The sequence below is a fragment of the Trichinella spiralis genome, assembly GCF_000181795.1.
Source record: "Trichinella spiralis strain ISS 195 chromosome Unknown Scfld4, whole genome shotgun sequence".
In the NCBI taxonomy this organism is placed as follows: domain Eukaryota; kingdom Metazoa; phylum Nematoda; class Enoplea; order Trichinellida; family Trichinellidae; genus Trichinella; species Trichinella spiralis.
In genome coordinates this window covers 10,104,717-10,118,717 of record NW_003526943.1, presented here as the reverse complement: position 1 = coordinate 10,118,717, position 14,001 = coordinate 10,104,717, and the positions used below count along the sequence as shown (strand labels likewise).

Below are 14,001 nucleotides of genomic sequence, written 5' to 3'. Positions count from 1 at the left end.
GGATCGTCGTTTCAGCAGATAAAAGTTTGCTACAGCCAAGACTGTATTTTGTGATAGCTTGATTAGATTGAATCAGCTGATATTGTGTTTTCGATACATTGGAAAATGATCATTCATGTTTGATTGATCAAATTTGATTCAACACTTTTTGAAATGTGATAATCGATGAAATATTGACAACCGTTGAAGAATTCACTTAAGTCTTCATTCAAAGATTGGATAAAAAAGTGAAATTGATTTTCTTATGGCACCGACTACCGCTGTTTGGTTGAATGTCAACGTTGGTGAGGTTATTGGAAAAAATACGGAATGGACAAACAACAACAACAACCATCCAATCGAGTGGACATCATTCGCTGTGCATCCAACGAAACCACATGATGAAATTTAGCTGTATGGATGATTATAAAGATACAGTATGCTTGTGGATAAAAATAGATGTGTGAATCACTTTCTATTGAAAAGTGAATTCAAATATTTTACAATGCTCGAATCAGATGAGCTGATCTGTCTGTCATCTCATCTGCTTGATTCAAATACACTGCGTGGCTTATACAAAGTGGACAAAGTTGCTTTTTTGTCGCATCTCGTTGGTGACATGCATATTTCAATGGTTTCAAGGATTGTCATGTCGATGGCCAGAATTCTCATCTACGTGAGTGCACATCAATTTTTCCAGATTTGTTATGCGCCTGGCAGTGGTTGATTCACACCCATTTATTCAAGAACTTAATTTATGCTGAAAAAATCTTTCAACATTATTAATTTCAATTTTGGTCTGTGATCTTCGACGAATTGTCTGACGACAGTGATGGCCTTAAAAATTTCTTCGTCAGCACTTTCCGTAGCTTCGATAAATCGCTCCAGATGGTCAACGCATTCATTTCATTCCGGGCACATTTTCAACGGGATACTTTCAGCTGTTGTTGTATCCGTGTCAGAGTCGTCACTGTCCTCTTGTTTTATGCAATGGATGTCACTTACCACGTTATTTATTTTTGGTACATCAGACGTAACAACAGCGGCGTCTGTATTTACATAGTTGATATCAAGTTCAGAAATTTCATCAAATTGAGAAAAGCTTTCCCTGCGCTTTATACTGTTGCTATTAATTCAGGCCATACTGAATTGAACCAGTCGTCAACGTTTTTAGTCTTTGAAGACCTTGCTTCGCTACATAGTCGTCCACTGCAAATGCTATGCCTTGCTTTTAACCGGCCAAACCATCCAGTGGTGCACATAAAATCAGCATACTGTTGTACTGATGTACGATAAAGCCGAAATTATTTAATGCAAACTTGAGAAGATGGAAAATAAAAATACATTCGAAATAGAAAGAGGCAGAAAGTGTCGATGAGCAGTGATTCAGCGGTTCTACAGAAGATCAAGATTCAGACGCAGAGACTACAATGAAAAGAAAGACATTGCTGAAATGGATAACGAGGAAAAGAAGGTGGAAAAAACTAGCAAATGAAAAGTCAGATTACCAGGCCATGTTCACAGAAAAGCAAATTATTTGGACGATTATTTCTTTGAAGAGAAGGAGATATCGCATCCTATAAAACATTTTCTATTCATAATTATTGCAATTGGGAAAATATTGTACCTGTTGTTCAGTGTTCATTTGACTATTTTTGTGTTCTGTGGTCTGAAATAAAATATTTGTGTACTTTAAATGTGTGTTGTTCTTGTTGTTGTAATAAATCGTGACAGCATCATTTTCCTTCTCATAATTCTGCCGATCATTTATATGAGTTCAGCCGATTTGTATACTCTTATTTCTTCATTGAAAGTTAGTTCCACATATTTTTCAAAATCATCTTCTTTTATATTTTATGGGAAGCTATGTATTAAAAATAATAATTTTCCTACTGAGGGAGTATAACATCAGTGGGAAAATGGATTTTATTTACGTTTAAATAAATGGCATCATTTAATTATTGTTCATTTTTCAGTACTGCTAAAGTGAAAATAAAAATATTACTAATGGCTGTTTATGGTGAAATGCAAGTATAATTAAGGTGCTATTTATTAAACTACATTTCGTCGTTTATCTCAAAATGCGGCAATTACGTCAGTTTACTAGAAAGTAAATAAGTACAATTTTAATTGTCTCTAATAATGAAAAACTGATTAGCACCTAGGTTGAATTATAATCAAAGCGTTAAATACATTGCCAAATTTTACAAAAAATATTCTATCAGATTTGCAATAATGCATTCGACATTTTATATTAGTTTTTAAAAACTTTTCTGTGAAATTTTTTAAATGAAAAGATTGCTGCTTAATCATTGAAAGTACGCAACAGTTGGTCACTGAATTTTACTTTTCCACATTGATAAATGCTGTGTTATATTTCATAATCTATTAATTATACTGTTTTTCTTAAAACATTCAAGAAATAAGTAAATATAAGGAAAATTTAAATAAATGCATTTTAATAATTGTTAAAATGCAAATTCCAAATGTATAATAATATATAAATGTATAATAAAAACAATTTTAGAAACAAATTCATTCATGATTTTTGTGGCAATATTTTTACAACTATTGTCTAAATTCAGAGACTTTTAATTTCCTTTTTACCACATATAATATGGATAAATACAGTGTACAACAATTCTTTGTATTTTGAAGATGCAAATTTTAGATAAGAAATAAATTGCTAATTAAAATGTACGACTCATTATTGTTCAAAAATAGAAACCATTGCAATTTGTTAATGACAGTGTGTTGAAGTTTTTAATGAATGATTTTTTTTCATTAATTTCAATTCAACATTGAACATTAAACACTAATTTTATTTCAAGCAATCAGCTGTTTAAATTTTAAATTCATTTTTAAAAACGGTAGAATTTACGAAAAAAGCATCATTCACCAGTCATGAATTACTCTGCACTTGTCTTCATCTTTTCATTTTGCATTTTCCACACAGCAGTAAAAAGCAACATAGATCCGGTAAACTGCTTTTGTTTCTGGCAATATCATGAAATGTTTTAAGTGTAATATATTTAATTATTTATTGAAATAATAATTATTTCAATAAGTTATTAATTTTATCACTTAATTTTTATGTAGTTATATGAATATTACTAAAATTTAGATACAAAACGTACTTGTCGTAGTGAAATATTGCACTGATAAATGTGAACAAGTGGAACCGATAAAAAAGGCAATATGCAGAAAAGAATGCTTTTTTCATGAAGTTTGTTTTGCTTAATTTGCTTATTGAATTATTAAATTTACTTTATTCAATTGATTGATCAATTTCCTTTTCCGTAAAAATGAAATTTATTACAATAACATATTAATATAATTTTTGCTAATTTCAGGCTGCGCCAATTGCAGATGCACTGCTTCAACAATTTTGCAGTGAAAGCTGCCATGAAAAATCAGATACAATCTATTTAAGTAAAGCAACCATTGAAAGCTGCATGAAAAGTTGTCTTACAACAAGGTAAAGTTCAATATTTCATTTTTATAAATAATTTTTGAAATTTCATTTCAATATCTAAAATTTATCTACATTAAGCATTGTTTATTAACAAGAAACGTTCAATTTTTTGCTCTTCTCTTTTGTAGAGGTCCAAAAAGTAGAACTACTCAAAGCAGTCCATTCACAATCAAACAATTCATTGCCAATGAATGAAAATTAAATTATTTCACTTAATTGTTCTTGTCTAAATTTCACATGATTGCAATACAGCAAGCAAGCAACAAAAGCTTCCTTTGTAATTGATGTATTTTTCAGCAGATACTATTTTTGATGCTAACACAAAATGCTCAAGGAATACATAATTGTCTCATCTTTTCAAAAATATGCAAACTGACTGGTGTTGTTAAAAAGATATTACACTTCCTAATGATTTTTAATTGTAATTTGCATAGACTTTTTCGTATTTGATAATTTAATGTAAATTACATATTGACAAAATATCAATTAAGATAAAACAATTTATAAAATAATGAACAAACATTCTACCCTAAAGACACTAGAAATTATAACTGAAATCCTTGCTTAAATATTATGAATAGGAAAATAACTGTGTGACCGCTTCCATTCATCATTACTTTAATAACATTAGATCTGCACTTGGACCCTCTATCATCTCTCTCTTGTTCAAACTGAAATTTTTATCACCAGTAATCTGATTTGTATAAATGAAACCATTACACCCATGTTAACTATTGTAGTACTGCAATATCAAAAACATGGTTAGTGTTCTTTATTCATTTTGGTGAATGGTTATTCAAAATTAGGGTTTATTTCCAATTCCATTTTTGTGGTGGACAAACTACAGTTACAGTTCCTGGTGGTTCATCTAACGGATACTAGTCATGATTTGAAAAAACTGTTCAAATGCATGTATACATGCATAATTGTCTGACCTTTTGAAAAATATGTATTCTCCAAATTAAGAGCTGTTCTTCTTGGAGCTATTCGACTTTACGATTTTCTCATTCCTTTAATTTTATTGTTATTGAAACGTAAGTTATTGTTTTGATACTATTCTTCGTTATGTCCCCTCCCATGATAAACGATAATATAAAATAGGAATTTAGATGCAACTGAATCAATTTCTCCTCAATCATCTGAAACCTAAAGTAGCGTTTAAATATGTAATGCAAAGTGTACTATAATTTCTGAAGCTTTTTCTTCACATTTCCTGCAACTTAACATTTCATAATTACTTTTTCAACATTTCATTTTTATGAACAGATTTGCTCATTAATTACTAAATGCTAATATGCTGCATAGCATACTGCCAAAAATGTTATACATATATATATATATATATATACATTCATTACATATACAATGAAATTACCACATGTATTCCATTTTGTAAATAAACATATCTGAATAATAATTCATCATAAATTCTACCTTCGCACAGCATTTCTTCTGCGCTCATAAATATAACGTTTATTGTTTGCATTTGCAAATTTAAATTGATAAATCCTTCCTTACCACATTAAGGTACAATTGTTGCTCAAGAAAAGCATACCTGTTGAGTGCTTTCCATAAGGAAAGCACTGAAAATGCAATTTAAAGTTACATAAAATTTAGATTTACATTTATGGAAATTTCGTATGCCAATACTAGACGCTCAACCTTCCTGGCTATTAATAACTCAATCACAACTCAGTTTCAACTCAGCAACTTTGATAACTATGAATGATAATTTCATCTACACTTCAAATGACAAATTTTTATAGATAATTATACTTTCAAACATTTTTTGAACATGAAATCAAACATCAAATAAAAGTACAAGTTTTAAAGTACAATTAACGAACTACCATTAGTTTTCTCTTTCAAAAACAATAACGAAGAAAAGCTACCGGCAGCAATCCCAACTAAACGTGGTTCTGAAAGAATTAAACGCACGCTGTCCACGTCTTTACAAAAATTACCATCGTGTTGATTGCCAATTTGTCCATACTCATTCCAACCACATCCGTAAACTTCACCTTCTTAAAATAAAAAATATGGAAATCATTAAAACGTTTTTCACTGAAATACTCTCTACAAAAAAATTTTTGCTTTAATTTTAAAAAATGTTTGCTAACATAATTTCAAGTGAACTCAATTACCGGCCAAAATTAAACTGTGACGACTGCCGCATGCAACAGATTTAAGAGATGCAGCAGTTGGAATACAAATGTGCTCAGGATACGATACAACAGATCTCTAAAAAATGCTCATATTTCTTTTTACAATATTCACCACCAAACAATTTAAAATACTTCATCTTTAGGGAAACCCAATTGTCCACTTCCATTCCATCCCCAACCAAATACGTTGTCACCATCTGAATAGAAAATTTTAAAAATAATGCTTTGCATAATTTACCTTGCATCAAAAAATAATTTACCATCCAGTGCTAAAACATGCCAGCCTCCAACACTGACCAATCTGATTTTAAACGTTGTAAACATTGGAACTTTTCTTAAGCATGTTTGCAAAATTAACTTTCCGCAACCCATCTCACCACGGGTTCCACAACCAGAAACGTAAACAGTCCCTGTAGAATCTAATAAAACAAGAAGATCATGACCCCCTTTAAGCTGCCGTACGTAACTTATATTCGGTAAAGAAGATTTAGAAAAAATTCCGTCTCCATTCAAACTGTCAATACAACATAATGTTGGATACTTTTCCACCATGCTAACTAAATATACTTTATCATTTGTACATGCTAGCAGTGGCCTTATAGCATCACAGTCGTGATCAGAATTATTATGAAAGTATGAAGACGAAGTTTGCAGGCCGACATGTTTCAAGAAAAAGTTTGAACTTTCATCTTTTTCAACTTTAACAACATTTACACTTTCTCCACAACGCCAGCATGATTCCTCTAATTTCAGCAAATCGCCTATTAATAATTCCTCTGCTAGATTCTTGAAACGAATAACTTCGTTGGAGGTCAACAAATATGTACAAAAGTTGGTACAAGCACAGTCGATAAACTTGGCAACTGGATCAAGAAGTTTCAGTCGAAAACAACAAGGTATCACGAAATTTTCAATTTTTGCAAAACAATCTGAAAAAACAAAATCTGGACAAAACTTTTCATTTTAATCTTTTAATTCGCAAAATGAAGACAGTCTCAGAATAAAAGACCGATTAAACATATTTTAAAATAAAAAGCAATAAATTCACAAAAAAATCTGCCACAAAGCTTTCACTAAACCAATTTAGACAAACACAAGCTAATCATGATCAATAAAAGGATGCATATTTACCATATATTGTGACTCTGATATTCCAAGAATAAAAAACTTTTTGAATTTCATCCATGCTTTACTAATTCTGTAAAATGCTTGCAAGTTAATATAAATATATAAATATGAATAAAATTACAGTAAGCATGATTTGCAGGATGTTATAAACATATGGTGCTGCACTGAGCATTGCTTTTAGAATTTAACTAAAAATCACGTATTTTAATATTGTATTGCATGAAATTTAAAATTACTTATGTAATGCCAACCATAAGGGTTTAAGACTCATTTTTTGGAAAGTAAGAAGAAGCCTACTGGAAAAAAGCATTATTAATAATTTAGATCATAATCAGAAAAATCCATCATAAAAATTTACCTGCGTTAATCTGTTTAGTATTTTAGAGCGTGAAAAGTTTGAAATTTATTTAAAAACAGAATTACATTAATTATTTATGATTTTTATGTCAGATATAATTCAAAAAATTTTTAATTCTACTGCATCATAAATACAATGTTTCCTCGTAAATTAATAAAATATATAAGAAAGGAATAGCTGCCTTAGTTCATTTATTATTAAATATTTTCCACCATTGAACATTTGTATGCTTCGCCGTTTTTTGAGTTTGAAAATTTAATTTTATTAATTCAATATGAATAATAAATCATGAAGTGCAGTATCTTGCATATATTTGATGATTTATGAGTATTACAATTATAAACAACTTTAAATCGATAACTTTATATTTTTTAGAAAAAGATTCTATCAGTTTCAAAAATATTTTTTTGCTTTTCACTGTTTATGACTCAACTGAACAGAACTGTTAAAGGTTAATCAATATTGATAAGATGTTTGAAGTTTTTTATTTCGCAATCCATAATAATCGATGCAGTGCTTTCTTATTTTGATTTTCTTTCGCTTTGATTGTTTATCAACAATAATCCACTGCAATAATTATTAACAAATAATATGATGAGTAGGTTGTTATTGATATTTTTGTTGATATTTGTTTCCTTAGTGACCACATGCTTCGTACAAAGGTTTTAGATTTAACGTTTCGCAGTTATAATCATTCGAAATTTTATTGTTATTGTATGATTATTTTTGAGCAATTTTAAAGACGACCAGATATGGTAGGCAGAAAGTAAGCTTTATTAAATACCCATTTAAATGCCAATTTAAGGGAATATTGGCACTGTTGAAAAGATTAAAAGCTACCTCAGGAAGGGATGTGCGAATTTTATTGCTTGGCCTGGATAATGCCGGAAAAACAACCCTTTTAAAAGGCTTAGTTTCAGAAGATATTACACACGTCACTCCAACTCAGGTATCAGCGATGAATAATTTTGAAATATATTTCACATTTTTTGCAGGGATTTAACATCAAAAGTGTTGTGTCCGATGGATTTAAGTTAAATGTGTGGGATATAGGTGGCCAACGTAAAATTAGGCCTTACTGGAAGAATTATTTTGAAAATGCTGATATTCTGGCAAGAAAATTATTTAAACAAATGTTTATATTTGAAATAACAAAATTATTTCAGATTTACGTTATTGATAGTTCTGATCGACGACGATTTGATGAAACTGGTGTGGTAAGTTAGTTATAATTGATCGAATGCCAAATGTTATGGTTATTTTTAAGGAATTGATGGAACTACTTGAAGAAGAAAAGTTAACAAATGTGCCGCTTTTAATTTTTGCAAATAAACAAGATTTGGTAAATGCAGTCCCTGCGAGTAGTCTTGCAGAGGGCTTGCAATTGCACACAATTCGAGATCGACCATGGCAAATTCAGCCTTGCTCAGCAATTTCTATGGAAGGGGTGAAAGTAAGTAAATGTCATTTATTTATCAATTATTTGTTTTATTAATAAATTATAAATATTTATAAATGAATTTATCTGTATTTGTAATTTTAAAAAAAAATGATCCGATAAGAACTAAAGCCAAAGACTTTCTGCATTTTGTTTAAATAACGAACTTGTGGCAAAAGCACATTTATCAGCTAAATTTAAAACCTCTCAAAAAGACGGTGGTTTTTACATTTTTATACTCTTTCATCTTAAAAAAGAATCAATATCTATCAAATAAAATAATTTTTATAACTACAATATTGAAAATTCAGCAGCACATGCCTGTTTATTAATAAAAATTAATATATTGGTTTATTTCAGATTTGTATCAATGTTTACCTTCAACTTGAATGCGCAAAGCATTTTTTTCATAATTACGAATTCTTATGTAATATTTAAAAAATTACTTTTTAATGGTATTATTTGACGATATTTAAATATAATTAATAATTTGGATGAAATTGAGTAAAAATCCACCTGGGGCAAATAAAAGATGCCTATCTAGTTTCATTTATTTTTCACTTTATTTTTTTGTACTTTTCTTTTTTATTTCCCTTTAAAATGGGCATCTCAGTTGATGAACTCTGTTTTTATTAAATTATTTTTCGTGTAATTAAAACTTAATGCATATTTTCTGTTACAGCAATAACTGACAGAAATCTGTACAAAGTCAAGCACAAAAGAAGGTTTAGTTGTCCTACTTTTTAAGTTTCTTGAGTGAAGCGGTAAATTCAGGAGCAGATATCGAATTAAAAAAAGTATAATTTCTGAAAGTTGGAAGTCAACTGTCCATTCACATTTGATTAATGACTGTTTTTAAATGACCAATGCAGTCAATAATTCACAAAGTAAAAGCAGGCTAGCATTTCACAACTATAAGCATAAAAACAAATTTTCTTCTGGTTACATTCTTGTGTATAATTAATCGTCTTCATACAACTGCTGATCAGACCTAATAAATTTGCCTTGCTTTAAGCTAAACTGACTCGGTATATTGTTTGTGTACTATTTATTCAGCATTTTAAAGAACTTGTTGAAATTTGTTCATTTGGTGAAGTTAAATAGAATTTTCAGTAGTAAAAATTTATTCAGTGGTAACAACTATAATACAATGCAATACAATACAGTATAATACAAACAAAAATAAACTGTACAAAGAATAAGAGAATACAAAGTAAAGGAGCAGAAAAGGACAGAATTGCTCGGCAGAAATAAAAGTAGCAGCCTTGGATGTGGACCCCAAGAAATGATCCATGTACTGCAGGGATGTGGGCGGTTTCAAAATCGCAAATTATGGTTTGCGGCTGAAGGACAACCCCTAACGCTGCCGCTTTTGCAATTAAATTATAATATATTTCACAATATGCAACTACGCATTTTCTATCAGTTAAACTATATACAAAAGGAATCAATTTAGATACTTTAAATACATGAATGGTGAATAGCTGCTGGCTTGTTGCTGGCAGTGGGGGAAAACGTTTGGCCCGGCTTCAGTACATTACCGCTTTCGCCTTTTTGTACAGCGGGAACTGACAGGGAAGATAGCGAAAAGTGTCCCCGTGTACGAGAGCAGGTATTTCCTCCCCGCTTATCGTGAATGTTGCGGCATTCACTACTGCACGATTCAAGTACAGGGACGCGCACTTTTTCGGGTTGAACCGAAAGCCCATGGCGCTGGCCGTGCCCTGGATTTTGCACAGCTGTTGTTGCATAACCCCGATGGATGGGGCGAACAGCGCGATATCATCAGCGTAAGCCAGCGCTGTGATCGGCTGTCCTAACACGTTAACCGCAGTCGTTTCCGCCTCACACGGTAAAGCAGGTAAGACTGACCGCAAGAGTGGCTCAACAAACAAACAAAACAAGATACCACTGCAAGGGTCACCTTGGCGTACTCCGACTGACCAGCGCGCGGTAACGTGGGTTCCATTGGCGCCTTTGACAACAATTGTCGCGTCTTTGTACAGGTTCTTGATAAAAGATTCCAGTTTCGCTGGTCGTTTCGAAGATGGTCGATGCACTACTACATTTTTCGCCATATATTTACAGCATCAGTTTTGTTTCTTCCTCTGCGTGGCGTTTTGAGAGTGTTTTTTCTTTTCAATTTTATACAATATGGAGTATGTTTCTGCATGAGGTGTCGATCTCAAAACGGTGTTTACACTTCGAGGTTGGTGCAAACTGTACCCCTAGATCCACTTCTCGCCTAGATGAGAAATCAGAATGCTGACTGATAAAAATGGCATATTTTAATAATAAAATATTACTTACATGGTCGCAAACCCACTTTGCACATTCAAATTTGATCGGATTGCAGCAGGTGGACTCTGCTTTCTCGTTCATCTCCATTTAGCCATCTTTCAGTAGCTTGTCTCTCCAGATGCGGAGGCTCTGCTCCAGTTGCCTTGCTGCGCAGAAATGAATGGTAGGAATTGAGCAACCTTAGAAGTGGTTACAGTTGCTTCACAATCTTTGGTTGTGGCGAATCAGGGATTGTTGAAACTTTCTTCTAATGGTTGTAGTAATGGATGCGAGTACCTTCTGTTCAATTAGTTTGTCCAGTTCTGCGTCAATTTTCTCTTTAACAGCAAAGAGGACCTTTCGAACCTTCCTTCAGAAAAGAACAACTGATGGATCGAGATTCTGTGACACTGGTACTCCTCTGTAGCAACCCAAATCAGGGGTGAACACCGCCTGATATTTGCATAGTACTGATGCAATGGGACTGCTAATTATATTATGTGCATCTTCATTTATGATACCCAACGGCTCAAACTATTCCATGCCCAGTGAGTCGGGTCAGTAGCCTTTAGTAACAATGATTCTCTTTCTTGCATGAGTAGTTGAATAATCAGCGTTAACAAAACAACTTCCCATCAATTCAAATGGCTTACCGTGGGAAAGTAAACAGCGAGTGTGTAGACTGAGCTAACTTCAACTTCTTGTTGTTCTTGTGTAAAGTTTCGAACGTTCGTTCAGATCCTGAGTCAATTTTTAACTGACTGGACGGAAACGATGTATTTTTCTGAACGTAAGATTGGTATAAATTAAAAGCCAGCGATAGAATTCAGCAGATGAAGTTCTCTCATTTCTGCCACCATTGCATCCATCGTTGAGATAGCATCTGTTTCTGTTTGAGGCTTAGAATGCTTTTGTTTAGCCCTGCAAACACCATCAATGCGTCCAATTTCTTGACATTACTCTGCATACAGCACTTCTAAAACGGCACTGAGCTCGCATTGTTGCCCTCTGCACCCAGCGCATATTTCGACTTGCGGTTGTGACTAACAAACGAATCTTTGGAGCAGATGAGTTACAAATGACGGAACGAATTTTACGAGCGTGTTGAAATGAAGCTTTTTCCTGAGCCATCTGAAATAACAATGACTTCTTTGAAAACCAATACAAGCCACAAACCAAACGATCATGTAGCATCATTTCTAGATCCATAAAATTACATCTTTGCAGTCAACAATGAACTCAGCAACCGTCTCCTCAGGCAGTGGATTACGCTGATAAAAGATAATAACAAAAGATGTGTTGATTCACGATTTCAGAAAGCTGAGAGGCAAAATGATCGTGCAGAACACAGATAATCTCATCGAACAATTTCTCCACCGCTTAAGCAGGAGCGATCAGAGATTCAACAAGTTTGAAAACTGACGACTCACAAGAGCTAAACAAAACAACGCACTTTTCTGCGGAAGATGAAACGTTGTTAATCTCCAGAAACAACATCAAACGAGATGCGTAGGATTCCCATTCTTTGAGGTTCGAGGTGACGAATTCTTTGCTGTGGCGCAATCCTATCATCGTCGCCAAAACGTGCTGTGTTTTCGCCATTTAGAATATCACTTATGAGAAGAAACGCCATTCAACACACGTTCAACAGAAATAATAACACTGACTAAAACAATCTCACGTGACACACTACGTCACAACTACCGTGGGTTACGATACGGTATATAAATGCAATCAGGTTCTTCTAACTGCTTTTGAAGTTGTGCGACTTAATGCATAACCCAAACCGTTTACAACTACTTTAATATGACAGTAAAAAATAATAATTAAGCGAAATAAAATGCATTTACTTATTATTACTCAAAATTTTTACATGAAATGATTTTCTTTAGCAAGTTAAAGTTTTACAGATTGCTTAATTAACTATGCAAATGCGTATTTAAGGATGGAATGGACTGGATATGCAAACAAGTGCGGAAGAAGTGACATGATAAAGCTGAAAATGAAAGGATAATGCAAGCGAGATATTTTTGTGGCCTGAAAATCATCACCAACTCTTATATTTATCACCGTCCTTTTAAAATTTACTGCCTTAACAAGTTCTAATGTTGCAAGTGTTCTTAAAGCACAAAATTATAATTAATATTTGTTTAAATAAAACACGATACAAATTTCAACGTTTATTTGTACTTGATTATTTTAATAGTTATGATAGAATGAATTTGAATAAAATTACTTTATTATTGATTGTGGATTTTAAATGATATTAGTAAATGATAAAAATAGTCTTTAAATGATGCCTAAAATATGAAGGTAGCACAAGAAATAAATAAATGAAAAATGTCCACTTGTGCAATGCAAAGAGAGACAACTGAAATTTATTGTTAAACAAAATATTTTGGATTTATAATTATGACGCATTGCTTTGAATTATTATTTTAATTGAATAAAGAAGTATGAATTTATAAAGTACTTAAATTTTGAATTTTATGAAACGCGTCTTCGACGCTTATTTAAAGAAAAATGTGAAAAAACTGTTTCGATTTATTTTTTCAATAAATAATGTAACCTTTTTAATTACTGTAAAATTGCGGTCATGCCAGTTGTTGTTAGAGGTTCAAATTTTGAAAGTTGACCGTAATAGCTAAAATGACCTGCCCATCATCATTTAAATAAAAATTTGGTCACACTGGCAAGCAGCAATTATTTAGGCTATTGTAGACGAGGTTTGCAATTGAGAATCCATTCGTCAAATAAGATCACATCACAGAGCAAGTACGCAATTGGCGACCAGAGCGTAACATTCCATCCGTCTGTGTGACATATTCTGCATCGACCTGACGAAATTAATTTCCCAAATCGACCCAGCCCATTTGATTAGTTCAGCTATTTTTGGAAACAAAAAATTGTCCCTTTGAATCTTGTACGTATTGCTTGTGCGTTTTGCATGCATGCGTCAAAATTTGCTCATGGCAATCATTAAACTTGGATTTCAAATGGTGAAATCATTGGCGAAGAATTTTTTATTGGTCTGCAATTGCCAAACAGAGAAAAAAAATTATTGTACATTTTTTACAACAGGATGTTTGCCAAATAAAGTTCGAATCTTTATATTTTATTGTTTCATCGAATATTTTCACATATCGAATTCGAAATACGAAAAATGAAAAATACGAAA

The 14,001-nt window shown here is 32.3% G+C and overlaps 6 protein-coding genes across 6 annotated transcripts; 4 read left to right on the top strand and 2 right to left on the bottom strand.

Moving 5' to 3' along the window:
* Positions 1 to 418: 418 nt before the first annotated feature.
* On the top strand, positions 419 to 1,275 carry Tsp_06204 (conserved hypothetical protein). The gene is made up of 2 exons (XM_003378260.1): positions 419 to 655; positions 868 to 1,275. Exons 1-2 carry the CDS (start codon positions 419 to 421, stop codon positions 1,273 to 1,275), a joined length of 645 nt encoding a protein of 214 aa, XP_003378308.1.
* A 711-nt stretch (positions 1,276 to 1,986) lies between these two features.
* Tsp_06205 (hypothetical protein) lies at positions 1,987 to 3,649 on the top strand. Its single transcript, XM_003378259.1, has 4 exons — positions 1,987 to 2,010; positions 3,104 to 3,205; positions 3,333 to 3,457; positions 3,583 to 3,649. The coding sequence occupies exons 1-4, from the start codon at positions 1,987 to 1,989 to the stop codon at positions 3,647 to 3,649; spliced, it is 318 nt and encodes a 105-aa protein (XP_003378307.1).
* A 963-nt stretch (positions 3,650 to 4,612) lies between these two features.
* Tsp_06206 (conserved hypothetical protein) lies at positions 4,613 to 6,805 on the bottom strand. Its single transcript, XM_003378258.1, has 7 exons — positions 6,751 to 6,805; positions 5,880 to 6,548; positions 5,752 to 5,816; positions 5,599 to 5,695; positions 5,393 to 5,478; positions 4,973 to 5,037; positions 4,613 to 4,667 (listed from the first exon to the last, which is right to left on the bottom strand). The coding sequence occupies exons 1-7, from the start codon at positions 6,803 to 6,805 to the stop codon at positions 4,613 to 4,615; spliced, it is 1,092 nt and encodes a 363-aa protein (XP_003378306.1).
* Positions 6,806 to 6,990: 185 nt separating this feature from the next.
* Positions 6,991 to 8,981, top strand: Tsp_06207 (GTP-binding ADP-ribosylation factor). The gene is made up of 7 exons (XM_003378257.1): positions 6,991 to 7,005; positions 7,848 to 7,871; positions 7,911 to 8,054; positions 8,101 to 8,145; positions 8,272 to 8,322; positions 8,373 to 8,558; positions 8,904 to 8,981. The coding sequence occupies exons 1-7, from the start codon at positions 6,991 to 6,993 to the stop codon at positions 8,979 to 8,981; spliced, it is 543 nt and encodes a 180-aa protein (XP_003378305.1).
* A 1,031-nt stretch (positions 8,982 to 10,012) lies between these two features.
* Positions 10,013 to 10,812, top strand: Tsp_06208 (hypothetical protein). The gene is made up of 5 exons (XM_003378256.1): positions 10,013 to 10,019; positions 10,106 to 10,155; positions 10,217 to 10,333; positions 10,449 to 10,636; positions 10,704 to 10,812. The coding sequence occupies exons 1-5, from the start codon at positions 10,013 to 10,015 to the stop codon at positions 10,810 to 10,812; spliced, it is 471 nt and encodes a 156-aa protein (XP_003378304.1).
* A 383-nt stretch (positions 10,813 to 11,195) lies between these two features.
* Tsp_06209 (hypothetical protein) lies at positions 11,196 to 11,954 on the bottom strand. Its single transcript, XM_003378255.1, has 3 exons — positions 11,784 to 11,954; positions 11,477 to 11,607; positions 11,196 to 11,307 (listed from the first exon to the last, which is right to left on the bottom strand). The coding sequence occupies exons 1-3, from the start codon at positions 11,952 to 11,954 to the stop codon at positions 11,196 to 11,198; spliced, it is 414 nt and encodes a 137-aa protein (XP_003378303.1).
* Between the last annotated feature and the right edge of the window lie 2,047 nt (positions 11,955 to 14,001).